Here is a 27535-nt window from a genome sequence, read left to right on the forward strand (position 1 = left end):
TCAAATACAGGGTTGAATTTTTAATCCTTTTTATTATTAAGCAAGAATGAAGCCTTTCACATTAATTTATATGGGATCAACATTATGTTTTTAATTTGCATTTTAAACACATACATTGGTTCAAATAATTACTAATCAAAAATATTTGAGATTAGCGTAAGACAGGAATGTGAAGTGTGTGTTATTTATTACTAATCTTTTTCAATGATACAAAGAAATACTCACCATATTTCTGCTAGTTATATCTCCTAAGTAAACCACAGCATTCATCTGAGGAGCCCAAGTTTGAATCTCTCTTTGCCAAGATGTCAAGGTAGAAAGTGGCACAACTAACAAGAAAGGCCCATACAGTTGATGTTCGTGAAACAAGTAGTTGAGAAAAGAAATTGTTTGTATTGTTTTACCCAGACCCATTTCATCTGCAAGAATACAACTATTCCCTCTGAAAAACAAAACAAAACAAAACAAATAAAATTTATAAATTATTTCAAATTAATACCAGCAAGACTAATTTAAGATTATACTTACTTGCACCATGAGTGAGCAAGCCAATTCAGTCCATTTAATTGATAGTCTCTTAACTCCAAACTCTCATGCCCTCCAATATAAGATGGTTGCTTCTTTAGCGCAACAAATCTCGGCCTCTGTTTTAGAATCTGTCAAAAGCAAATTGAGCATCGGTCCCACTACTAAGTGAAGCTACCAGTATGTCTTCACATAGAAACAAAGTATCTGTAGAAATCTGGTCACCAAGTCTAGTCTTTATTCATTGAACTAGGCCATTTAACAATATCAACCCATTTGCAAGCTAAAATTAGTTTACTGTTAAACTAAATTCCACAACAGAAGTGACATAAATTCCTTCACAAAGGTTACTTAAAAAAATATTCAAGTTAATCAATTTCAGCTTTGAATGGTACTAAAATAAGTAGGGAACAAATATCTAAAAAAGGCTATTCTTAATAGTGATACTTGGTACATATATAAATGCAGATTTCATTACTGTTCTGGACAACATTCAAAAATATTTTATAATATGCATCTTATTTTTGTATGAGTAAAATATGTCAATTTTTTTTTAAATCAAAACTATATAAATCCACTGAAATGACAAACTCACCTTGCAGTCCTTAAATGGAGTAGTCTTGGATTGATTTCTGCTAAAATACTCATCAATACATGCCTGAAATTTTTTGGCAATGAGAGCACCATCTTCCCAGCTACATTCTGAATAAGGCAGACCCTGCCACTTGCAATAGTAATCTGGATAACCAGCTGCTGATTTCTGATTTGAATGAGCTGCAGAAATGCATCAGAGATACCAGATCAATATTCTCCTTCTGTATTTTAAGAGAACACTCAGGTGATAAGACAACATGAACTAGTTTCAGAGCAAAGACAGTATGAAAATTTTTCCCTTAAATTATTAAGGATATTAATAACCTAAATTTCTTAACTAAATTCAACATGCAAGCAATAAACTTGCAACATTCTCAACACTTTCCCATCTGGAAGTTTGTCACATACCAATTATCCTTTCCACTATTTGATACTGTTTATGTAGATCATCTGTAAGTTCCTGCTGGCAGTTATAATATTCCACGTCTTCCGGAGAAGCATTTTTCAGCCTGGAATGGCAATTTATTTGCAGCATTTATTATTGTGCAGTTCCAAAACTTAGCAAACCTGGCATTTTTAAAGCTCTGAATATAAGCACCATAGGAATGCTGCTTAAAGAGCTGCTTTGAAGAATCTACAACTCTGAAATTCCTTCTATAATAGTTGCATCTAGCCTAGGTACCTCATCACTGATGACTGAGAAAGCTCATCAAGAGACAGCTACAGCTTGTACTAATCATGCAGCTCATTCACAATATCTGTTCTCAGCACAGAGTAGTGTTCTCATATATATATATATATAAAACATATAATAAAATGGAATACCAAAACATAGCACTAAAATGTAAGGATTTTTTTCACTTCTTAGTTCTGAAGCTTTAACAGAAGTTTGAGCAAAGAATACTAAATATTGTAATGTTTCAAGTGCTTGAGCCATTTCTGATTTTTTTTAACCTCTGGAGCAATTCCTCAAGTCTGATCAAAATACAATCAATAATAAAATCAGTAAAAGGTAAGATTTAAAACAAAACCAGGAAATTAAATGCTCTTGTTAAAGCATTTATAACAGACGCATTAAAATCTAAGTGCGGAAGTTGCTTCCTTAAAGGCCTGATTTTACAAGATATGAGTACTCTCACGTGATCAGGTAAAGTTGGTATGCTCAGAATCCTACAGGATCATAAGATCATAAGGTGTTAGGGAAGTGGCAGCTTTAAATATTTTTCTTCCTGTTTTAGATACACTTGAAACTATGCCTTTGCAAAGAGGCAATAGAACTCGCAGACACAATGACACGTCAAAAATATTCAATGTGCAAATAGTTATAAAAATACTCACCAGTGCTTTGTTTCCTGATCCTTTTTCTTATAGTTGTCCAGTTTCTTCATTCCTTTAACATTTTGTTGCTTCAGTGTTTCCTCGGTTTCCCAAGTATTATGAATGTGTGACCATCCTTTCCATTTAATAAGATATTGTACTTCTCCTAGCTCCTTTGACTTTTCAAACCCAGTATTTGGGTCACCATCTGCCTCAACTGCATAGATAGTGGTTGCAGCACCAGTGGCTGAGAAAGAAATAACACCATAATACCTGATTAAGCATATACTTCCATAAATTAATCAATAACCCCCATAAATTTCAGAAAGCAATTTGTGATCATTCCTCTTATTTGAAGAATTATGATGTAGCTATATTAACACGCACACAAGTATGCCAAGACTCAAAAATACAACCAAAAAAGTCTGTATCTAACCTACAATATCACATCTCATAAGAATTTTCTTAGCATTCCTAGTTTTTTTAGTAGATCACCTCAGAATGCTCCACTAACACAGCTTGCTGTCATCTTTGAAATATCCTCATCTCTATGAATATACAAGATATTTGACATTGTGCTTAATCAGCCCTGACACTTGAATAGCCTACTATTCAGCTATTACTATGGATGCTATAAATCAAATTCACAGAATCAAAGAATGGGTGAGACTGGATGGAGGTCATCTGGTCCAATTCCCATGCTCAAACAAGGTCACCTAGAGTAATTTGCCCAGGAAAAAGTTCAGATGGCTCTTAAATAGCTCCAGGGAGGGAAACCCCACTATTTTATGGACAATCCGTTCCAGTCCTCAGTCACCTTCAGAGTCAAAAAAGTCTTTCCTCATGTTCATATGGAGTCTCCTATGTTTCAATTTGTGTCCATAGCCTCTCGTCCTGGACACCAATGGAAAGAACCTGGCTCTGTTCTCTTTGCACCCTTCTTCATGTATTTATATACATTAATGAGATCCCTCTGGACATTCTCTGTTCTGTCACATCTTTCTCAGTTTTTCTTCATAGGACAGATGCTCCAGTCCATCATCTTCATGGCCCTTTGTTGGACTCTCTCCAGTAGAGTCATCAGTCTCTTGTACTGGGGAGCCAAATATTGGACATAGCACTCCATGTGCTAGTTTGAGCCTAGCTAGAATGTTTTGGTGAAAGGAATTAGATTACAGGCTGTGAAAAGGAAACAATGGTGATGTGTACTTCACTCATTGGCTTGCTGAGATGTATAGGAACAAGAACATAAATATAGATAACAGTCATTCTCTGGGCTTTGTGGGCTGCACCTCTCTCTCTAACCTAAAGTGCTGTCTATGTGACTAATCCATCTGCTTCCTAACCCCCCTGGCTGACCCTCCAAGCTACCTTAAACATAAAGCAATATCTAGGGTAAGGTAGAGGGGTGGGAAGAAGATGGAAGAGTGGTTGAGAGCCCCTCCTGGGGACTCAGGTTTCTGGGAGAGATGTTGTGTTTCTGTAATACTTTTTAACTTGTATATTTCTGTATATAACCATATATACTGTAAATATCTGCTTGTATATTGTGCTAAGCTGTAAATATAAAGCTTCATTCCATTTCCAGAACTGGCTGAGTCTAGTCTGGGTGATTTTCCAAAGTGTGTGTGTGGGGGTAACACCCAAACCATCACACCTCAGAATGCTGAGTAGAGGGGAAACATCATCACCCCTCAATCTGCTACTTGTGAAAGCCAGGTGAATTAGTTGGGGCAGGAATTATAAAATATGTAGTTATTTTATTTCCAAAAAGCCCCACCCACAAACTATATACAAACTAGTTAAATTTGGGTTCTAATTCAGTTGGGGAAATCTTCACAAGGATGCTTATGGGCAATGCATTAATTTAGGAGAATCAGAAAATTGGAAAAGTTTAGCCACAAAATGGCTTTGTCCCACTTATAAATAGGCAGCCCAGAGCCCTAGGGAAAGTCTGTTCTACTCACGGCAGTGGAGTAGAATTCAGAGAGTCCCTGGCTCCCTTGCAGCAGTGTTGGAATTGCTTGCCATCTTGTTAGCCGTTGAGAGGCTTCTAGATCTTCCCAGGCTCTAGCAGGGTGCTGGGAAAGAGGCAGACAATCTCTGACCTGATCCTGGTTCCTCTTGGCATGGAGGTTTGCAGAGGTGCAGGCAGGATCTCTTGCAGATGTGCAGAGAGCACAATGTCAGTGGCACTTCTCATCATGGTGTGAGGCACTTAATGCCTTCTCCTGATAAACTTGAAGCACTTAAGTTTCCAGGCAGTCCAAGCCCAAAACATCAGGGCTAAGCTGGTCTGAAGCACAAGGCAGAGCAGAACACGTTGTCCAAGCAGAGAGCAGTGAGGCAGAGCACGTTGTCTGAGCAGAGCAGAACGTAGAGCAGTGCAGCACACACACTGAGGCAGAGCAGTGAGGTAGAGGCAGCACAACTACTTGCAACTTAGTCCAAGTGCAAAGGCTCCTTTGTCCACAGAGATTCACCAATCAGAATGGCATTTGCAAAACTGACCACATTAGGTGAAACAAGGGCTTGCTTACCCTTATTTGGGCAAGACACAAGCACATAAACACCTGTGGGTACCTGTTTATCACTTTGAGAGGGGACATAATGGCCATTTTCCATAATATATGCTTTGTGTGCATCGCAGGGAATAAATCTCCTTCTACAGCACGTGGGAGTTTGGATTGGGCAGGGTCAGCTCAATTAGCAGATCCTCTGGTGTTAACTAACCAAGTGACTTGTGCTAAATGTACATCCCAATTTTTAAAGGCCCCTCTTCATTGCTTTCAGGGTGTTTTTTATCAGCCATTGTAATGTTTGCTCTTCCCAGCAGCTGCTGTGTGATAAGGGATGTGATACACCCACTCGATGCCATGGTTCTTGGCCCAGGTGTCTATAAGGCTGTTCTGAAAATGAGTCCCATTATCTGACTCAATTCTTTCTAGGGTGCCATGTAGCCATAGGACTTGTTTTTCAAGGCCTAGGATGGTGTTAGGAGCAGTAGCATTTAGCACTGACTATGTTTCCAGCCATCCAGTGGCTGCTGCCACCATTGTAAGCATACAGCATTTGCCTTGGTGGGTTTGTGGCAGTGTGATAGAACCAATTTGCCGGGCTTCCCCATATTTATAATTCAGCCATTGCCCTCCATATCACAGCAGCTTTACCCACTTGACCATAGATTGCAGCACACATTTCACTTTCATGGATAACCTGTGCAATAGTGTCCGTGGTTAAGTCCACCCCTTGATCTCAAGCTCATCTGTATGTGGCATCCCTTCCTTGATCACCTGAGGTGTCACGGGCCCACCAAACTATAAATAATTCTCCTTATGCTGCCACTTCAATCTTAGCAGCCTGAACTACCTGCTGTTTGTTTTGATGTTCTTCAGACTCTTGGGCACATAGGCACCTACATGACGTACATTCACCACCAGGTTCTCTACCCAAGTGGCAATGGCTTGCCACAGTTCAGCTGCCCAGATGGGTTTACCTCTGCATTGCCAGTTGCTTTGCTTCCACTGCTGCAGCCACACCCCCACAGACCATTTGCCACCATGCAAGAGTTTGTATAGAGATAAAGCACTGTCCAACTTTCTCGCTCGGCAATATCTAATGGTTTTCACCTCTGCAAACTGACTCAATTCACCTCAGCAGCTTCCACAGTCTGTCATGTAGGACTCCACACAGCAATCATCCACCTTTGCTGTTTTCCCACAATGTGACAGGACCCATCAGTGAACAGGACATATTGTTTCTTGTTATCTAGCAATTTGTTGCATGGTGGGGCATCCTCAGCATGTGTTACCTCTGCCTACTCCAGTAACATCCCAAACTCTGTCTTCTAGCCAGTTTGTGATGACTTTGAATGTTTAGATTGGTTAATGGCATCCCCTGGAAGGTAGTCCTGAAGGACAATGGAGTCCAGGAAGGTTGGACATTCCTCAAGAGGGAAATCTTCAAGGAACAGGAATAAGCTGTCCCTGTGCATAGGAAAATGAACCAGCAGGGCAAAAGACAGGCCTGGATAAGTAGAGAGCTTTGGATAGAACTCAGGAAGAACAGGAAAGTCTACTGGCTATGGAAAAAGGCTCAGACAACTCAGGAAGAGTACAAGGCTCTTGCAAGGATATGTAGGGAGAAAATTAGAAAGGCCAAAGTTCAAGGACAATGAATGGCCTATGAGGAGCAGCTGAGGGAGTTTGCGCTGTTCAGTCTGGAGAAGAGAAGGCCAAGGGGAAACCTTATAGCACTCTACAACTACCTGAAGGGAGGTTGGAGCGAGAAGGGGGCAGCCTCTTCTCTTTGACAAGTGTAGATGAAAGAGTTTCAAGCTGCACCAGGGGAGGTTTAGGACAGATATTAGGAAATACTTCTTCACTGAAAGGGTTCTCAAACATTGGAATGGTCTGACCAGGGTGGTAGTGGTGGAGTCACTGTCCCTGGGGGTGTTCAAGCAGCATGTGGACCTTGTGCTTACGGACGTGGTTTACTGTTGACCCTTCAGTGATGGGAGGGACAAGGATTTGACTGGATGATCTTGGAGGTCTCTTTCAACCAGATATACTCTGTGATTCTGAATATTCCCACTGATGCAATGTTGTGGTAGTAATTGGCACCTGCTGTTCTTTAATGTTCAGCAGCCCCACTACAGAAGGGTCCCCTGAGAGACCAAGCATAATGGACAACTGTTCCATTTCCTCTGTCCCTACCAATTCTTCTGCCCCTATACCAAATGCCCATCACTATCCTTTTGGATCCTTGAAGTATCCTCTTCTAAGGTAATCTATACTACGGATGTACAGGGCCCCTGCACCAGTCACAATGGGGTGTTTGTGCCATTCATTCTTGGTTAGGCTCAGCTCAACTTGCAACACACAGGTGTTGGGATCCCCCTGCCACACCAGAAATATAGATGAGTTTAACCTCCTCATAGCTTGATGGCTGTGGCCGTTTGAGCTGATCCTCTAGCTCAGACATAGGGGAGAAATGAACATTCCAGGGATAGGACACATAAATGGCAACAATAGATAAATTAATATAATTTCATTGGAGCATCAAGAGCTTAATGTCTAGAAGCACAGTTTGTTCTCCCCCTTCACCCGCTGGCTTCTGCTGCTGCAGCTTCGCTTATCTTCCCCGGCTGCTGTTTTGGCTACTGCTGCTTCTGCTGCTTCGCCGCCGCTTGACCCCCTCCCCATCTCCCTTAAGGTTATTGTATTGTTTTCTTTTTTTTCTTCCTTCCTTCCTTCTCTAGTTATTATTTCTCTTTACATTGTTATACTTATATTATACGAAAATACAATTTCATCTTTCCCTGACTTTCAAAAAGTAGGGGGGGTTGTGTTGTGAATTTTCTTCCCGGGGGAGGGATCAGCCCAAACCCGGGACAGGACTCTTTTTTGGCACCTTAACGTGGGGCACGATCTTGGCTTGTTGTTTTGTTTTTTTTCCTTTCCCCCTGTTGATTCATAATCAAAATAAGAACATCAGGGAAAAATGAAGTTGTTTGATATATTCTGGCCTATTATTGCCTCAATTCTGACTCTGTCGGTTCAGCAGTGTTTTACAACTATGGTGCACTACCAGGTGTGTTCATTCTTTGCTAAGATGGTCTGGGACTCGGTAAAAGCTGTGCTAAGGAAGGTTGGAGATGTTGTTAGGAATATTTTAGGGTTTAGGAATGTCGTTGAGGGTGTGCCGTATGTGACATTGGTGTCAGAGACTAGGAGTTATCTGGAAGAGATGAGCTACCCAGTAGCATGCCTAATATGTGTGAACTTGATGTTTTTGGCTGCTATTGTAGGTCTGGTTATAGTGTGGAGACGAGAGAAATGCAGGAATAAACAGGCTGTAAGTGAGGTTTTTACCTTCTCCGGAGGCAATAGTAGGGAGCTAAGGGTTAAAGAAACAGTCTGCAACCGAAGCGGGGGAGGGAGGGCCACGGCACCGGGCAGACGGACTGCTCGCAGGGCAGTGAAACGTCCTGCCTCGGAGCCTTTGAGAGGAGAAAAGATTGTTGGACATGGCCCGTACCCCACTGACCCTGAAGCATGGAGGCAGGAAACAATCTGGTTCCCATTCGTACCTAATAGAACGGAGGAAAGTAAAGGTAGAGGCGATGGAACCCCTGCAGAAGTGCAGTCACAAAGGGCTGCTGCGGCGGCGGCAGATCTGGCTGCAGACGGTGTGGGCTATGGCAAAGTTCCTCGGACAGATAAAGTTGAGGAACTGGTTTGTGGAAAATGCGGCTCGAACGTTTTGATCTGTAGGAGGGTCGCTGACACCAGAGCCTCTGCCAGCAGAGAGGCTGCTGAGGCAAAGATTCTTTCGCCTGCAACCAGGGGACTGGAAGCGGTCCCAGGGGAGGCGGCGAGGTCCTCGGAAGGCGAACCCACTAACGCCATCAAGCCTGCTAATGCCACTGCTCCTGCCTTAGCCCCGTTTGCCTCTGCTGAGCCGGCTGCTGTTGCTGCTGTGGGGAAGGGTCCTTCTGCCTCAGCCTCAGCCCCACTACCGCGTGTGGAACAGAGCCAGGCAGACAAACAAAACTCAGATGATTCAGTGAAAACCACCTCCCAGAGTAAGACAGAGTATACCTTAGATAAGGTCTCCCTTGCCCTGGTTAAAACGAGGAGAAAAATGGCAGCTAGCCTTGGGGGTCGAGATAGCTCAGATGACAATGGGGATAAACCAGAGCAGGGTGAACAAAAGGAAGAGGATCCAGGAGAAGGTACATCGTCTGGTGTGAAGGCCAGTACCCTTGTGGGCACAAGGAGTGGAAAGGCAAAAGCAAAGGAAAAACATATTCAGGAGACGGATGATAGTGACGATAGTGATGATGAGGAGGGAGCCCCGTTGCCAAGGAAGGAGGTCAGGCATATTAGGCAAGACTATGCCCGGAAAGAGCGAGAACTGCTGATGAGTTGGCTGAACAGATGCTGGCATGGAGGCATGGACACCATAAAAATAAACCCTCCGACAGTAAGGCAGTTGGGAGTTTTCTCGAGAGACAATGGCATAGATAAACACTTAGGACATCTCGGTGGCAACTCTAACCTCTGGTCACGCGTATTGACAGCTGTGGTACTGCGGTACCCTAACAGGGATGATTTACCCTGGAGACCCTTACACTGGAACACAATTGAACAGGGGGTTCAGTGCTTGCTGCGAAGCAGCAGAAGCAGCAGTAGCCAAAACAGCAGCCGGGGAAGATAGGCGAAGCTGCAGCAGCAGAAGCCAGCAGGTGAAGGGGGAGAACAAACTGTGCTTCTAGACATTAAGCTCTTGATGCTCCAATGAAATTATATTAATTTATCTATTGTTGCCATTTATGTGTCCTATCCCTGGAATGTTCATTTCTCCCCTATGTCTGAGCTAGAGGATCAGCTCAAACGGCCACAATGGCATCAGAGTATACTGTGTGCTTGTATCTACTAGAGCCTTATACTCCTGCAAGTCTGACATGCCAGGGCATCAGATCTATGCCATCTAGTAAAACAGATTGTCCCTCTCCTGCACCTGGCTGGAGGCAGGGCATTTCTAATTCTGACTGGAATCACTTGCCTCCTGTAAAGATGGTTTGGAAGTCCCTTTGGGAAGATCAGAAGCAGTATCAATTCCTCTGGTCTTTTTGGGCAATTTTCCAGTGGAAACTGGGTCAGCATTCTTCTTGGAAGAATTTCCTTGTACTTCAGATTCACACATCTAGGACTGAAGTGTGTTTTTTGTCTCATTTCCTCATGTCATCCCCATGGTCACATAACCACAGGGTACTCCATGGTGTGTACCTCACAGATTCTCTTGGACAGGGAAGTGCCTGCTCCCAAGAGCATCCTGGGCTGCATCAAAAGAAGCATGGCCAGCAGATCAAGAGAGGTGACTATCACTTTGCTCTGGTAAGACCTCGCCTGGAGTACTGCATCCATCTCTGGAGCCCTTAATACGAGAATGACATGGACCTGATGGAGCAGGTCCAGAGGAGTGCCACAAAAATGACCGGGAGGTTGGAGCACCTCTGCTACAAGGACAGGCTGAGTGAGCTGGGGTTGTTCAGCCTGGAAAAGAAAAGGTTCTGGGGAGACATAATTATGACCTTCCAGTACCTGAAAGGGGCCTACAAGGATGGAGAGAGACTGGTTACAAAGGCCTGCAGTGATAGGACAAGGGGCGATGGCTTCAAATTAGAGAAGAGTAGATTTAGATTAGATGTTAGGAACAGATTCTTTACCATGAGGGTGGTGGAACACTGAAACGGGTTGCCCAGGGAGGTGGTTGAGGCCCCATCCCTGGAGATATTCAAAGTGAGGCTTGAAAGGGCTCTGGGCAGCCTGATCTAGTTGAGGATGCCTCTGCTTACTTCAGAGGGGGTTGGACTAGATGACCTTTAGAGGTTCCTTCCAACCCATTCTATAATTCTATAAATATGGGACCATAGAGGCAGGGAATAGGACATGTTCTCTTTGAACTGCTGGAATTCCTGGGACAGTTCCTCCACAGCCAAAATGCAGGCCTATACAGAGGACATGAGATTCCCATCATATTGCAGGAGTAGGCTAGTCAATTTGTGGATGCATTTCTTGCTGACAGAGGAAATGATTTGATAAACATGAGCAATCCATGCTGCGAAGAGTCCTTGAAGCACATCTTGGAGGCAGGAACTAAGGCGATAAAACATCCCCCCACGTCCAGCTGCAAGGGGGCAGGATCTGCTTGCCGCAGGAGGCTGGCCCCATAATTGTTTAGTTTAAGCCTTAACCTATCTCTGTCTCACGCATAGCCTTAACCTATCTGTGCCTTCCACATGTACCAAACTTAATTAAGCTAGCTGAATACACTTCTAAGTTTGGCATAAAAGGCACTGTATCACTGCAATAAAGGGAGGACGATTTAACCACATTGGTATATGTCATTACTCTGGATGCCCTTTCACTGACATCAATTCATCCTCCATTTGTCCTTGGCGGTCTTTCCAGGATGCTACTGCCAATGAGTTGGCATATGACAGTGGTGCACTCCTTAGAAATTTCCTCCACGTGGCTGGTGTGCATAGGATTTCATCTGGGCAGCTACTCATCATTCAGATCATTATAGATCATCACCTCCAGCACAGTTAATCCCCTCAAGTACTGGATGCCTTTCTCCATGGTGCTCCACTTGCCTAAGTGATCCAGAACAACTTCCTTGAAATGATACCTATCCTTCACACCTGACAGAAGTCTCCTCCATTGGCTGAAGGCTTGTGCCTGTTTTCCAATGACCTTGTCAATGTCCCTTCCCTAGACAGGGATCCTAACTGCTTTGCTTCCCTGCCCTCTAATTCCAAACCACTGTCCCCATTATGCCCAGCATTGGAGCAGCCAGGTGATAAATGGGCTTGCCTGGCTAGGCGACAGCATCCTTTCATATGTCCTGAAGCTTGCCCAGGGATAGAGATTGGGTGATTACCTCTGGCTCTTCTTCCAGTTCTTGTGACGACACTAGTTCATGTCATCCCTTGTGAGCAAACTTATTTTTTCATGGATTTCTTTTTCCATACAGGGGTGACTGACAGTGCCACAGGCTGTTTCTCTGGTGCAGCTGCTATGCCTGCTGTTGGAGTCTGAGCAGCCATGGTGCCTGACAGTCTGTTTGCTGATTCAGAGACCTTCTCTTGCCCCTGGGGACACTGAATAGTGATGAGAAGGGTTTGATAGGCACTGGCCAGGCCCAAACACATCATAGTGATATCTGTACCCCTCTGCATTACTCTAGACAAGACCTGGGACACATTCAGGAGACAGCAACAAGAGCAGGCTGGTCTGGGTGTCCCAAGTATGTTAAAAATTCTCAGACTATGAAAAAGTGTTCTCCGCTGTCCTTTCCATCAATTGTGAGAGATTACTGATAAGCAACAGTGCTACATACAAATACCAGCTTAACCTAGTGACCAGTGGAATAATCATATCATAATTCAACAATATCCAGTACAGCAACATGATAGTTCTGATCTATTTCCCCGAGGTGAGAAACATCACTACAGAGAGCACATAGAGCACGTAAGGATTTACATAGCAGAACCATGACAATAAATACTTGAACACAGTGAATATACTAAGAGGAAAAAAGCATATATCAGAACTATTTTGACAAGCTTTAGTCAATTTTTTTTATTAGCTCAATCCTTTCATGACCTATATTGGGCACCAAAAAGAACTGTTATTGTTTTAACTCATCTGGCAGCTGAGTTCCAAACAGCTGCTCACATGGGACAGGAAGGAGGATCAGAAGCAAAAGAAAAAATAAAAGCCCTGTGGGATGAGATAAGAAGAGATTAATGGAATAATACAAAAAATATCTGATTTTTTAGGAGAGAACAAAGCGAGGCAAAGCAAAGTGAGAAAAACAAGGGGTGGAGCAAAACCTGGAAGTGGAAGAGAAGAATGAACCCTGGAAACAGGAAGCACATGACATCACAGTCCAAACTCCCCCCATCATCCTTTGTCCTTGCTAGTCCTTTCATTATACAGCAGGCATGACATCAGCATGGTATTGAATACCCATTAGCTGATTGTCATGGGTTGAGTTGAATCTGCTGCATCATACTGCATCATGCCAGCTTCAAAATGAAAGTGCTGATTGGAGCAAAGTATCATGGGCTTTGAAGTTCTGGTTGCTGTTTTCAGTTTCTGGATTTGGGGTGTTCGCATTTTCCACTGGGTTGGCTGCAGGACAGGGAAAGGCGCAGTTAGGTTATTGGCTTCTGCATTTTGCTGCGCTTTTCTGCAAAGTAGGCTAAGGTATGTGAGAAATATATGTTTGATTCGATCAATTTGTGGCAAGAGGCCACAGACAAGGGGGAGAAGGGGGATTTTGAATGGAGCTGCACTCCTTGCACAACCATCACAAAAATATACACTTGGCTTAAGATAACAGAGCAATAAATAATTAGAAACTAGAAAGGTTGGTGGAGGAGGGAGGCAGGTGGAAGAGACAGTCTTTGTGCATGAGCAAACAGAGGAAGAGTCATACAAGGGACACTACTAGTTTGGAGTTCATGGAAAGGACACTTGAGGAAGACCCCTTACTTCATCACTGAATGTGGGAAGCTTTCTCCTGCAGCGGAGCATGAAATGTAAACATCAGGCCCTGTGATGAGAAGTGTCCTTGGAGCCTTGAGGCTCCCAGGGCCTGAGCCGGCGACTATGAGCAACCCACGCACAGCTGTCAGGGGGTGGAATCTGCCTTCCCCCGGGGCGGACGCAGCCCCAAGGGGGGCTGACCCTGGCCAGCCCCCCTGGGTAGTACTCACAGGTTGTTTACCACAGGTAACCTATCTCTGCCTTACACATAACTTGGGGCCAATCTGTACTGTCCACTTCTGCCAGCCCCAGGCTGGCTGGAAACACCTCCTCTGAGCACTATATAAGACACTGCACTACCCTAATAAAGTTGTACTGATGTACTGATGCACAGATGCCTAGAAGCTGCTGTCTCGAGTCGTCAGTACCCCGATCTCGCCTCTCGCCAGCCTCCGTACCCCGACAACTGAAGACCACCAGAGGGACCACCAGATAAAAAGAGACATGTGTGGAAGTGACACCTCCCATTCTTAAAACTGATAAGGAAAACCCAACCTTTTCTTAGAATTAGTAAAGAATATGTAATAGAATAGAATTAGTAAAGAATATGTAATAGAATAGGATATAAAAAGAGAAAACTGAAAACAAAAGATGTGCGTTAGGGTAGAGCAGAGTCTCCCTGTGCACCCAGGCCTGTACATTGCTTGATTCCTGCAACTCTATTAAAAGCCTTATTTTGCATGAACATAATTTTATGCCTGTTATTTATGACAGGTAATTATGCATGATCTATTTTTCAATAAAACACTTTATCTCAACTTGGTGGTGCTGGGAGTTGTGTTACTTTCTCTCTCATCTGTGTGGAGAGGTGTCCCAGGTTGAGGCTACAGGGTTAAAAAAAAAATTCTGGGGACTAGAAGATTGTTACTCAATCCCATAATTCTGCTATCTCTTTATAGACTCACAACAAGGTCCGTTCATTCTCCTTTCCTCTTCCTCCTGCCCTGAGTGTGTGATGGGAGCCAATTTATCAGGAACATGTAAGCAGTAGGCCTCTTGGATGGTGGAGGCGTTGGGGGGGGGGAGGATTGGAGCACTGGGGAATGTAGATTTAGGTTTTTTGGGGATGGGGGAAACTTCAAGGGGGTTTGCCATGATAATTGCTTTGTAATGTCTATCGCTGTATTCTCTCTCTCTAAATATAATTCTATATTTTCTCTCCAACTTGATTTGAGAGTTTAATCTCTGTCGTCTCTCTTTAAAAAAACTACAACAGAATTTTGGTGGCCCGTACGGGGAATCGAGATGGTTGGTTTTTCCTGGACTGAATTGGAGAAAAATACAGAATTAGAGCTTAGGAAAAATGGTGCCTCTTAGTGAAACTGGTATGGAGAGTTGGAAGGCTTGGAGAAGTGAGCCACTCCCCTCCTGGGTGGCAGAGGGGGGATAGAGAAGCGGCGAGAAGCGAGTTGAAAGGCCTGAGGTGGTTGATGACGATACAGGACCCCCACCCCTGAAGCGGCCACGGCTCTTGCTGACCCACAGCAGGGTGCCGAGCGGCCCTGCACGGGGCGAGCTGGAGGGGTGGGGTAGAGCGGAACAGGCAAACCCGCGCATTTTTTCCCCTCCTGATGGGAGTCTGTGGGCGGTGGAAACGCAGGCTGCTCTGGCTGTGCCGGTGGCCTCCCCTGGACCCATAGATCCAGGCAGCATTTCAAAGATGGTGCCACGCAGAAGCAGCGCCGTCTTACTCGGCGGGCTGATGGCCATGGTGGCCACCCTCTTGCTGGGCACAGCCACTCCCTATTCAGGGGATGAGCTGGCGGCTCCATAAGAAATGGCTGTGCCTCGGTACCCCTCTTGTCCCAGCACAGGCAGGCTGTGGCTCTAGACGTTGAGTCTGCATTTGGAGTGTGTCCTGCTGGGGAATATGCAGAGAGCAGCGATGGGGATCTCCTTCCCCCGCTGCAACTCAGTCTTAACTTTACAGTGGCGGAACTGGTGGTACTGAGCATGGGAGAGGGTTTGCCCCGCTTCCCAAGCACACTGGCTGGTTCTGCACAGACTAGCCAGCCAGGACTAGTGGCAGCCCTGAAGTCGAGTTCGAGGGGTAGGGCGAGCCGCAAGGGTGCCCTGATGGTAGCACCTCCTCTGGCCGGTGAGGCAGTGGTGAGGATAGATGCTCCTGGTCAGGCAGTGGTTCCTGTGAATGGCACTGATCCCGTAGAGGATTTCTTTCCAATTCTGCTACCTCCTCCTTGGCCACCACCAGAACCTCCTCCTTTTCAGTTGTCTGTTGAGAAGGTGGAGGGAGAGGTGCTGGGAAAGTTTAAATAATTTTGAAGTAATTCTGTTTAGATTGGGGAAGAAAAATAAGGGCACAGACTGGTGGTGTGGTGGGTTCACTTCTGATTGTGCAGCTAGAGCAGAGGAACTGCAGGACGGTACCCTCGGGGTGGTGGATGGCCTGGTACAAGAAACAAGTGGAAGCATGGGACTCTTGTAGATACTGGAACTCATCTGTGGCAGAGAGATGGAATTCATCTGCGATGAAGAGATCTTCACTCCTGCATACGTGAGAAGTGAACTGGAGCAACAGCTTGAAGAATGGAAATGAACTGGACTTAGTTGCCCCATTTGACTGCCCCAGGGGTGGAGATGCCATTTGAGACGTAGACTGAGCCAGATTGTGCCGAGAAGGACTCTAAGAGAATCTGCAACAAGTAATTGAGACTTTGCAGTGGGCAGTTGCTTGGATGCATGGACTGCAAAGATTTGAGTGAGAATGGACTGGGACTCTCCATTATTTGATGTTGAGTGCTGCTGAGCACAATGCAGATGGAAATAGAGTTCCTTTGTTTGTTAAAATAATTTGTTGGAAGAATTGTATGGGTGTTTTCTGCCTTTGGGTGTGGATATAACCTGTCCAAGGGGTGGTTATTTCCTGGTTGGGGAAGTCCAGGACATGCATGTTGGGCAATGCAGGAGGGTGGCAAGATCAAGTGTGTTCTGCAAAGAAGTTTTGATGTGGACTAAGGGAGTTTGAGTATGTACAAGTTGTTATTGAGTCTCTTTCAGATAGTTGACGTCATCTGAGAAGTCCCATTGGATGAGAAGAGTTGTGTCCAGGATCTGAGCAACAGATGGGTTTGAAGAAAAGCACCAGAACGATGCAGGATTTTGATGGCATTGTTCACAATATAGACAATCTATTTCTAGTTAGATGAGTAGTGTGATGAGCAGGAATTATGGGATTGAATATAGGGGTGGAATGTCTCAGGTTGAGGCTATAGGGTTAAAAAAATTTTCCTGGGACTAGAAGATTGTTATTCATTCCCATAATTCTGCTATCTCTTTATAGACTCACAACAAGGTCAGTTCGTTCTCCTTTCCTCCTCCTCCTACCCTGAGTGTGGCGGCATGCTAGTTTGAAGCAGGCTAGAATGTTTTGGTGAGAAAAAGTAGATTGTAGGCTGTGAAAGGAAAACAATGGTGACTCCCTCAGAGTCTTGCTGAAGAAACAAAACCATCATATAACACTCTTGCCATTTTTTGTCTTCTCCCTAGCTGGGCTTTGACTGAGCTGCATCTCCCTAAGCTCACCTGCCACTCACCTTTCCTTAACCTCTTGGCTGAACCTCTATTCTTCCTTAGGACTGGGGTAAGGTTGAGAGGGGCAGGGGGAAGGTAAAGGGGTGGTTGATAGCCCCTCCTGGGGACTCAGGTTTCTGGGAGGGGAGTTGTGTTTCTGTATTACTTTTACCTTGTATATTTCTGTATATAACTGCATATACTGTGAATATCTGCTTGTATATTGTGCTAGCTGTAAATAAATAGCTTCATTTATATTCCCAGAGCTGGCTGAGTCTAGTTGGGTACTTCTAAAGTGTGGGGGGGCGGGAAACACCCAAACCATCACATATTTTAATTTGGCTTTCCCCAACGTCGGGCAAAATTCATTTGAGTGACTGTTAATTAACTCTGGGAATCCGAATGAAGCGAATGAAGCAGCTATTTTACTTAGTGAGGGCCACTGTGTGGCCCGCTTTCTGTTTTCTTGCGCACAATTGGATCAAAGACCAAATTGGTTATTTCATGCTTAATGTAGTTTTTAAGAAGGTCAAAGCTAAACTCACAAGCATTTTCTGGTCCTGGGGTGATCTCATTCTTGGGTATGCTGGTTTTAATGTCACTGAGAATCTTACCAGTAACATTACAGGGTTATTTACCAATAATATTACATCCAATCAAAATACTGCTTTAACTACCACATTGATGAGGGTAATTTACCCCAGAACTGAGATGCCAGACCCTTCTTCAGAATTTTACGCAAGGCAAATTGTGGCATGTCTGGTGTGTGTCATCCTGGGTCTTATAATTTTTGGGTTTATAATACTTCTAACATTCTGTGTAAAAAATTCGAATGCAATGCCTGTAAAAACTAGGAAGGTCTCTGTCTCGAAAGCGAAAGGGACAGTGTCCCAATAACAACTACCTTATCCCCAGCCAAATTCAGGGACAGTCACTACACCTCCCTCAGCAGATTCTGGGAAGGCTGCCAACACTCCTAGCGGGAATAATAACAAAGATAAGACGGCAGGATTGGCAGAATGCACCTTGCATTCTGGGAATTGACTTTTTGAGACAAGGATGTTACAAAGATCCTAAGGGTCACAAATGGGCTTTTGGAATAGCATCTGTAGAGACTGAGGATGGTAAATTGAAATTGTCCATTAGACCTGAACTTTCAGATGAATCTGCAGTTGTGGGACATCATGACATAGAGGATATGGAGGTGCCAATTGCTACTCAAACTGTGCACCACAGGCAGTACAGAACTAACCGTGACTCTTTGTTGCCCATTCATCAGCTGATTCGTCAACTGGAGGATCAGGCTGTCATAGAGAAAGTTCATTCACCTTACAACAGTCCCATCTGGCCTGCGCGTAAACCTAACGGAGACTGGAGCCTGACAGTTGATTTTCGTACCCTCAACGAGGTGACTCCACCTATGAGCGCAGCTGTGCCGAACATGCTGGAACTCCAGTACGAGCTGGAATTGAAGGAGGCTAAATGGTATGCTACCATAGACATTGTTAATGCTTTCTTCTCTATTCCCATAGCAAAGGAGTGCAGGCCTCAGTTTGCATTCACCTGGAGAGGAATCCAGTACCAGTTCAACCGTTTGCCTAAGGGGTGGAAACACAGCTCAACCATCTGTCACTCAGTCATCCACAATGCACTGGAGAAAGGTAAAGCTCCAGAGCACATCCAATTCATCGACGACATCATTGTGTGGGGCCAAACTGCTGAGGAAGTCTTCAAGAAAGGTAACAAAATCATTGACATTCCGTTGCAAGAAGGTTTTGCCATTAAGAGAGACAAGGTGAAAGGACCTGCCAGAGAAATTCAGTTTCTGGGAGTGCGGTGGCAGGATGGTCGCCGTCACATTCCACAGGATGTGATCAACAAAGTCTCCACCATGGCAGTTCCCACCAAAAAGAAGGAGACTCTCTCTTGGGTGCAGTGGGATTTTGAAGACTACACATTCCTGGTTTCAGTCAGATTGTCAAACCTCTGCATGATGTGACTCGCAAGAGAAACAATTTCGAGTGGGGACCTCAACAACAAGCAGCCTTTGATTAGATCAAGCGAGAAGTAGTCCATGCAGTGGGCTTGGGACCTGTGCGATCTGGTCCGGACATTAAGAACACTCTGTACACGGCTGCCAGTGACAACGGTCCAACTTGGAGCCTTTGGCAGAGAGCTCCAAATGAGACATGTGGTCATCCACTTGGTTTCTGGGGTCGTGGCCACAGAGGTTCAGAGTCAAATTACACCCCAACAGAGAAAGAGATACTAGCAGCTTCTGAAGGAGTGAAAGCAGCTTCTGAAGTGATTGGAACTGAGTCACAGTTGCTGTTAGCTCCTAGACTGCCAGTTCTAAGCTGGATGTTCAAGGGCAAAGGTTCATCACCGCATCATGCCACAGATGCAACTTGGTCTAAATGGATGGCTTTGATAACCCAACGAGCACGAATGAGTAATCTCGACCGACCTGGTCTGGTGGAGGTGATCACCAACTGGCCGGAAGGCACAGACTGTACCAAACCTCCAGAAGAGAAAATAACCCATGCTGAAGAAGCTCCTCCCTATGGTGATCTCTCTGATCAGGAAAAGAACTATGCTTTGTTCACAGATGGTTCCTGTCGTCTTGTTGGGAACAAGCGAATATGGAAGTCAGCAGTCTGGAGTCCTACCAGGAGAGTTACCGAAGCGAGAGATGGAGAAGGAGAATCCAGTCAGTTCGCTGAGGTAAAAGCTGTCCAACTTGCTCTTGATGTGGCTGAACGTGAGAATTGGCCTATCCTTTACCTCTACACCGATCATGGATGGTAGCGAATGCTCTATGGGGCTAGCCAAAGGACTGGAAGAAGCATGGTTGGCAGAGGAAAGGAAAGCCTATTTGGTGTGCTGATCTATGGCAGGACATTGATGCACGACTGGAGAGAATTGCAGTGAAGGTGCGGCACGTAGACTCACACATGCCTAAGAACAGAGCCACTGAGGAACGCCAACACAACCAGCAGGCAGACCAAGCTGCTAAGATTTCTCAAGTTGATACCAACTCTGATCTTGACCTTGATTGGAAACACCGAGGTGAACTGTTCCTAGCTCGGTGGGCCCATGATTTATCTGGACATCAAGGCAGAGATGCAACATACCGATGGGCACGCGATAGGTCAATTGACTTGTCCATGGACGCTATCACCCAAGTCATCCATGACTGTGACATTTGTGCTGCCATTAAGCAGGCTAAGCGAATCAAGCCCTTATGGTATGGTGATAGATGGTCAAAGTACAAGTATGGTGAAGCCTGGCAGATTGACTACATCACTTTACCTCGATCTCGTTCTGGCAAGCAGTATGTGCTAACGATGGTAGAGGCCAGCACTGGATGGCTGGAAACCTATCCAGTTCCACATGCTACTGCACGTAACACCATTCTTGGCTTGGAGAGACAAATCATGTGGAGACATGGAACTCCAGAGAGAATCGAGTCAGACAATGGCACTCATTTCAAGAACAATCTTGTGAAAAACTGGGCCAAAGAGCACGGTATTGAGTGGATCTACCACATACCCTACTATGCACCAGCTTCAGGGAAGATTGAGCGCTACAACAGTTTGCTGAAAACCACCCTCAAAGCCATGGGGGGTGGAACTCTGAAAAACTGGGACAAACATTTAGCACAAGCTACCTGGTTGGTAAATAGCAGAGGTTCAGTAAACAGAGCAGGACCTGAACAATCAGACTTGGCCCAAACAGTAGACAGTGATAAAGTTCCTGTTGTATGTGAAAAGAATCTGTTAGGGAAAACTGTTTGGGTATTTTCTCCTTTGGGCGAAGGGAAACCTGTCCGAGTGGTAGTTTCTGCTGAAGGTCCTGGTCGCTCCTACTGGGTAATGCAGGAGAATGGTGAAATTCAGTGTATTCCACAGAGAAATCTAACCTTAGCTGAGAGGGTTTAAATTCAGAGTTTTTAATACAAGCTGTTAGGAGTTTTCTTTTCTAGGTACCATTGGTGTCCAACAATGAAAGAATCTACGAGAGAATCTACAGTACGCAAGCCCGAACCCAATGTCACCTAGGACTCCCTGTTCTCATCTCATCTGTGAGGAGACAAACTGTTCTGAGCTTCTGAATCACCTACATCTGAATTAGCCGGAATGAAGTGTGAGCTGAACTTGTAATATTCATTAGTGTAAATAATGATTTAGATTAGGTCAGATAATTCTCAGTGATACTCTGAGTGAGGTAGACAGGGGTGGATTGTGCTAGTTTGAAGCAGGCTAGAATGTTTTGGTGAGAAAAAGTAGATTATAGGCCGTGAAAGGAAAACAATGGTGATGTCTCCTTCCCTCAAAGTGTTGCTGAAGAAACAAAAACAGTAGATAACACTCTCACCATTTTTTGTCTTCTCTCTGGCTGGGCTTTGACTGAGCTGTAGCTCCCTAACCTCACCTGCCACTCACTTTTGCTTCTTAACCTCTTGGCTGAACCTCTATTCTTCCTTGGGACTGGGGTAAGGTTGAGAGGGGCAGGGGGAAGGTGCAGGGGTGGTTGAGAGCCCCTCCTGGGGACTCAGGTTTCTGGGAGGGGAGTTGTGTTTCTGTATTACTTTTACCTTGTATATTTCTGTATATAACTGTATATACTGTGAATATCTGCTTGTATATTGTGCTAGCTGTAAATAAATAGCTTCATTTATATTCCCAGAGCTGGCTGAGTCTAGTTGGGTACTTCTAAAGTGTGGGGGGGCGGGTAACACCCAAACCATCACAGGTGGGAGCCAATTTATGCGGAACATGTAAGCAGTAGGCCTCTTGGATGGCAGAAGCGTTGGGGGGGGGATGGGGGACGATTGGAGCTCTGGGGAATGTAGATTTAGTTTTTTTGGGGATGGGGGAAGCTTCAAGGGGTTTGCCATGACAATTGCTTTATAATGTCTATCGCTGTATTCTCTCTCTCTAAATATAATTCTGTATTTTCTCTCCAATTTGATTTGAGAGTTTAATCTCTGTCATCTCTCTTTAAAAAAACTACAACAAGAGGGTAGTTGAGAAATTGGATTGTGTTAAACCACTACACTATTTCAGCTCACTGTCTTGGTTGACATTCCCTCCCAGATGAACCCTATACACCACAACAGCAATGTGCCTGGCCTGGTAGATGGCCAGGGCATCTCTGTGATGCTGTACCAGACAGGCTGGAACTCCAGTGTGAACTTGAGTTGAAGGGACTGTGACCTGTGGATGAGTCCACATGGGAGCAGAACACCCCAAAGCATCTGTGGCCATGGATAAGTCCACACCAAAGCAGGTATACCTCTGAAGGTATGCTGGAGCACCTCAAAGCCTGTAGCTATGGATAAGCTCACAACAGAGCAGGTACACCTCTGGAGGGACTGTAATCATATTGGGAGCAGGTTCATTCCTGAAGGGAATGTGCCTATGGGCAAGGCCACAATGGAGAAGGCCACACTGGAACAGGTGCACCTCAAAGTGACTATGTATTTACATTGCAGAGAGACTATGTATTTTCCCTGAAGAGAGTATAGCTCATAGATACGACTCCACTTGAAGCAGGTACACCCCTGCAAGAGGAGGAATCAATTGCAATGTTAAGCCCTACGGCTTGAAGGGGCTGGGGTGGATGTTGTAATGAAAATACCTTTAAATTGTAGTAATCCATGATTTGAGTTGCATGTTATAGGAATTACTATAGCAGGAACCACCTGAACAAATGGAGGACAAGCCTTACAAGCAGTGCAAGTGCAGCAGTGACTTGACCTCAGCTTGTTGCAGCTGCTGTTCTGCAAACAAGAGCACATGTATGGCACATGGGATTGCAAAATCATCTCTATTCAGCAAATTCAATGCTGCAAAGAGCAAAACAAAAACATTGCCAGTCCTCCTGACATGCTGGCATCTTTTATAGAGCAATATTTCTAGTTTATATATGGAGTTGGGTTTTACTGGTTAAAGATAAGAAAGAGCACTTAAACAGCTACTCTGAGCAATAGGGCTAGATTTAATTCTAACTGAGCTTTAGCCTTTCTGACCAGGTCTTTTGCTGCTCAGGCCACTTCCTTATATACCACTCATTCTAGCTGTCCTTTCTTCCACTCCTTGTAGACTTTCTTTCTGTGAGTCAGTGTGTCCAGGAGATCCTTACTCATCCAAGCAGATCTCCTAGCATTCTTTCCTGCCTTCCTCTTTGTTGGTATACTTTTCTCCTGGACATGGAAAAGGTGATCCTTGAATATGGACCAGCTGTCCTGGGCCCCTTTACCCACTAGGTATTGTGGAACAGAGCTTCTAGCTAGCAGATCCTTAAAGTAATCGAAGTCTGAATGCCTAAAGTCCAGGGTTATAAGCTTGGAATAAGTCCTCCTAGTTGCTCTGAGGATCTTAAATTCTATCATTTCATGGTCACTGGAGCCAAGGTTATCTCTGAACCTCACATTGTTCACCAGCCCTTCCCTGTTAGTAAGAACAAGGTCCAGCATTGCATCTTTTCTTGCTGTTTCATTGTGCTGGTTTGAGGCTAAGTGGAATATATTGAGAGAAATCAGATCATTGGTTGTGAAAAGAAAATAATGATGATGTCTATATCATTTAGTGGTTTGACAAGTGGGATAAAAAAATCAAAACATAAACAATGGGGCACTCTTCTCCCCAGACTTCTCTTTGTCTAGACTCTGGGTCACTTGATCTAATTATCTTTTCTTCTAACCCCCACCTGCTCTGATACCTCACCTCTAATTCCATCAATTAACACATAAGCTACAGGTTTCTGCTTTGTTTATGTGTAGATTCTGAGATAAAATGGGAGTTGGAAAGAGAGAAGGGGGGGAGGGCTAGCCTTGAAACCCTTCTGGACAATTTGCCTTGTCCAGGAGGGAATCAGGAGTTCTGTATTACTTCTAACTTCTGTATAACTGTAAATACTTCTTATATTGTATATATATGTCTGTAAATTTTGCAGTGCTATAAATATAGCTTCATCTTACTTCCAAAACTGAGTTAGTCTGGGTAATTTCAAAGTAGTGAAAGGGGGAAAGGTTTCTAACCCATTACATTCCTCTACCATTTGGAGGAGAATGAAGTTGTCATGAGCAAGTTGGCTTAACATGAGCCACTAGTGTGCACTTGCACATTGAGTACTGTGTGCAGCTCTGGGCCCCTCACTACAAGAAAGATACTGGGTTGCTGAATCTGGTCCAGAAGAGAGCGATGAGACTGGGGAAGGGACTGGAGGGAAAGTCTGATGAGGAGAGGGCTTAGGAAGCTGGGCTTTAGCCTGGAGAAAAGGAGACAGAGGGGACCTTATCACACACTACAATTAGCTGAAAGAAAGTTGTAGTAAGGTGGAGGTTGGGCTCTTCTCCCAGGCAACTTGTGACAAGATGAGGGGGCATGGCCTGAAGCTGTGCCAGGGGAGGTTTAGGTTGGATATTATGAAGCACTTCCTCATGGAAAGGGTATGGATTGCCCAGGGAGGTGGTGGGGTTGCCATCCCTGGAGATGTTTAAAGAAAGCTTGGATATGGCACTTAGTGACATGGTCTAGTCAATGTGGTGGCGTTAGGTCTATTCCAGCCTCAATAATTCTGTGATTCTGTGAAGAGTGGTTTCACAGCGATATCTGACAACTCCCTCAGCACTTGTGGGTACATCCCATCAGAGCGCATGGACTTAATTTTGTCCAGTTTGCCTAAGTATTCCCCAACTCAATCCCTCTTCTATCGAGGATCCATTTTCCTTGCTACAGCCTTTCTCCCAGTCTCCGGGGCCAGGGATTCCTGAAGGTCAGTTTTGCTAGTGAAGACTGAGGTGAAGAAAGCATTCCAATTTTTTCATACTCCAATTCGGTGGCATGCTCATGTTTTTCCATAATCTTCTTTTTGTCATCTATATATTTAGAGGCCCTTCTTGTTGCCTTAACATCAGATTCAATTTCAAGTGGGCTTTGGCTTTCCCAACTGCATCTCTGCATGCTTGGAGAGTGCCTCTGTATTCCTCCCATGATACCAGTCCCTGCTTCCACCTTCCATATACCTCCTTCTTGGTTTTGAGTTTTGCCAGGAGCTCCTTGTTTATCTGTACAGGACTACTGGCATTTTGGCCTGACTTCCTGCTTGAACAGTGTCTTCCTAAATTTGTTTTAATACTTCATCTTTGGAATATGATGTTGGGTAATTATAAGGAAATGGACCCAACCATACACAGGAGACAGATATAGCAACAGAGCATGACAATAGCAAAAGACAGCACAAGCAGTAACACCACGTGGATATGCAGAATATAAGTCTAGTGCAAATAACTTTTAACACAGAAGTGACACTGCACTGGGAGTAAGGAGGTAGAGTAAGACAGCTCTGGAATTTAGGACATTATGAAAAAAGAAAAGCTGATAGGAAAGAGTGCAAGCTCTAAGATAGATCAGAAGCTATAGAGAGCAGGTATAACAAATCAAGAAAGGCAGTTCTTAAGTGTGAGTAGGTCTAAATTTTCTGTAATCAGAACCCTAACTTGCAGGCTGAAAAAACCCACCACACAAGCAGGACACTGCAGCCTATCAGCTGCTGGAAATATGACACTCCCACCATCATCCAAAAAATTACTTTTAGAAGTGCACATGCAAACATATCAATGAAATTTTAGATTCCATCATCCATTATATTGGAACTATTTGTACAGAAATAACCAAAATCAGAAACACAATGACTCACGCCTTCCAAACTTCATACTTCAGCACTGAGATTGCTGTTGAGCTGTCCTAGCCAGTCTACTTTTCCCTTCACTCCCCTGTATGTAGTTTATAACTATTAGGTATCGATAACCTGTATAATAATGTAACAGCATGGTATGCATTTATGCAATATAGAGCTATTTTTTTTTGCATTAGTTACTTGAGTTGTATGTTTTACTTTATAAGGCTTATAAAAGATTAAAAAAATACCTCCTTTGCGCCCAATTCGACTATCCATAAACTTCTCTATAGTTTCAAATTCATCTTCTTCTGGCTGCGGAACATCTTCTCCACAAACTTCCAACAAATCATCAGAATCTGTCTTGGTTTCTTCAGCTTCTTTGTAACTAACATTGACAGTTGCTTGACGACGAGACCCTCTCTTGTCACAGTCATCATCATCTGATGAATCAAGCTGCCTCTTTTTCTGTCCTGCAATCTTTTTGCCATTTTTTAGCTCAATTCTTGAAGACAATAAGATACAACACAACAGTGGGGTTTCAACACAGACAACTACGAGCCTTCTGTATTTATTTCTAAACACATGTATTTCATGACTGCTCAGTTACATCACTTTCAGTTGAAGCTGAGGCATTAAATACAAACCGCTAGCATGATAACATCTTTTATAGCTTAAAAAGGTTCTAAAGTTCTGTAATAAATATTAATTCATTTGCCTGTATAGTAGTGTGATACTTGATTATGAATGAGGAATAGTACCAGAGTATTTAAAATGCAAGACTTCTTACCTGCTTGGAGGTTTCAGGCTTTTGATCTTGCTTTTTGGCTCATAGTCAGATTCACTATCTTCACAACTGCTTTTCTCTCTCTCTTCCTCAAATTCAGATTCAGTTCCTGATACTGACCCAGACATTTGCCAGTCTTCACTGTATGTATGAAGAGACAAAACAGTAACTCACATTAGTTTCTCAAATTCCATCATACATCATATACACAAACAACCAGGAGATCAGGCCAAGTCAGCATGGGTTTATGAGGGGCAGGTCCTGCCTGACCAACCTGATCTCCTTCTATGACAAGATCACCTGGATATTGGATGAGGGAAAGGCTGGTGACATTGTATTCCTAGACTTTCGAAAAGATTTTGATACTGTTCCCCACAAAATTCTTGTAGACAAACTGGCTACTCATGGCTTGGCTGAGCACACTGTCTCCTGGATAAAGCACTGGCTGGACAGGAGGGCCCAGAGAGTGGTGGTCAATGGAGTTAAATCCAGTTGGCAGCTGGTCACTAGTGGTGTTCCTCAGGGATCTGTGTTGGGACCACTTCTTTTTATCATCTTTATTGATGACCTTGATTCAGATAGAGAATCATCAATAAGTTTGCAGATGACACCAAGTTAGGTGGCAGTGTTGATTTGAATGAGGATAGAGAGGCTCTTCAGAGGGACTTGGATAGGCTAGATCCATGGGCCAACATTAATGGGGTGAGTTTCAACAAGGCCAAATGCCAGGTCCTGCACTTGGGTCACAACAACCCCAAGCAAAGCTACAGGCTTGGGGCAGTGTGGCTGGAGAGCTTCCTGGCAGAAAGGCATCTGGGGGTTGTAATGGACAGGCAGCTGAATATGAGCTAGCAGTGTGCCCAGGTCAAGAAGGCCAATAGCATCCTGGCTTGTATTAAAAATGCTGTGGCCAGCAGGAGTAGGGAGGTGATTGTCCCCTTGTACTCAGCTTTGGTGAGGCCACACCTGGAGT

General features: G+C 44.4%; 1 protein-coding gene across 8 annotated transcripts in view; it reads right to left on the reverse strand.

The window, feature by feature from the left end:
• LOC135192841 (chromodomain-helicase-DNA-binding protein 1) overlaps positions 1-27535 on the reverse strand; it is a 272474-nt gene that overhangs the window by 157885 nt on the left and 87054 nt on the right. For all 8 annotated transcript variants that reach the window (XM_064176221.1, XM_064176217.1, XM_064176220.1 and 5 more), the window contains 7 exons: positions 26566-26703; positions 26027-26280; positions 2458-2683; positions 1528-1628; positions 1121-1299; positions 529-656; positions 226-442 (listed from right to left, as the gene is read on the reverse strand). In XM_064176221.1, the coding sequence (XP_064032291.1) occupies positions 226-442; positions 529-656; positions 1121-1299; positions 1528-1628; positions 2458-2683; positions 26027-26280; positions 26566-26703 (1243 nt within the window). The remainder of the gene's footprint in view (positions 1-225; positions 443-528; positions 657-1120; positions 1300-1527; positions 1629-2457; positions 2684-26026; positions 26281-26565; positions 26704-27535) is intronic.

The sequence above is a fragment of the Pogoniulus pusillus genome, chromosome W, assembly GCF_015220805.1.
Source record: "Pogoniulus pusillus isolate bPogPus1 chromosome W, bPogPus1.pri, whole genome shotgun sequence".
NCBI classification, from domain to species: Eukaryota; Metazoa; Chordata; class Aves; order Piciformes; family Lybiidae; genus Pogoniulus; species Pogoniulus pusillus.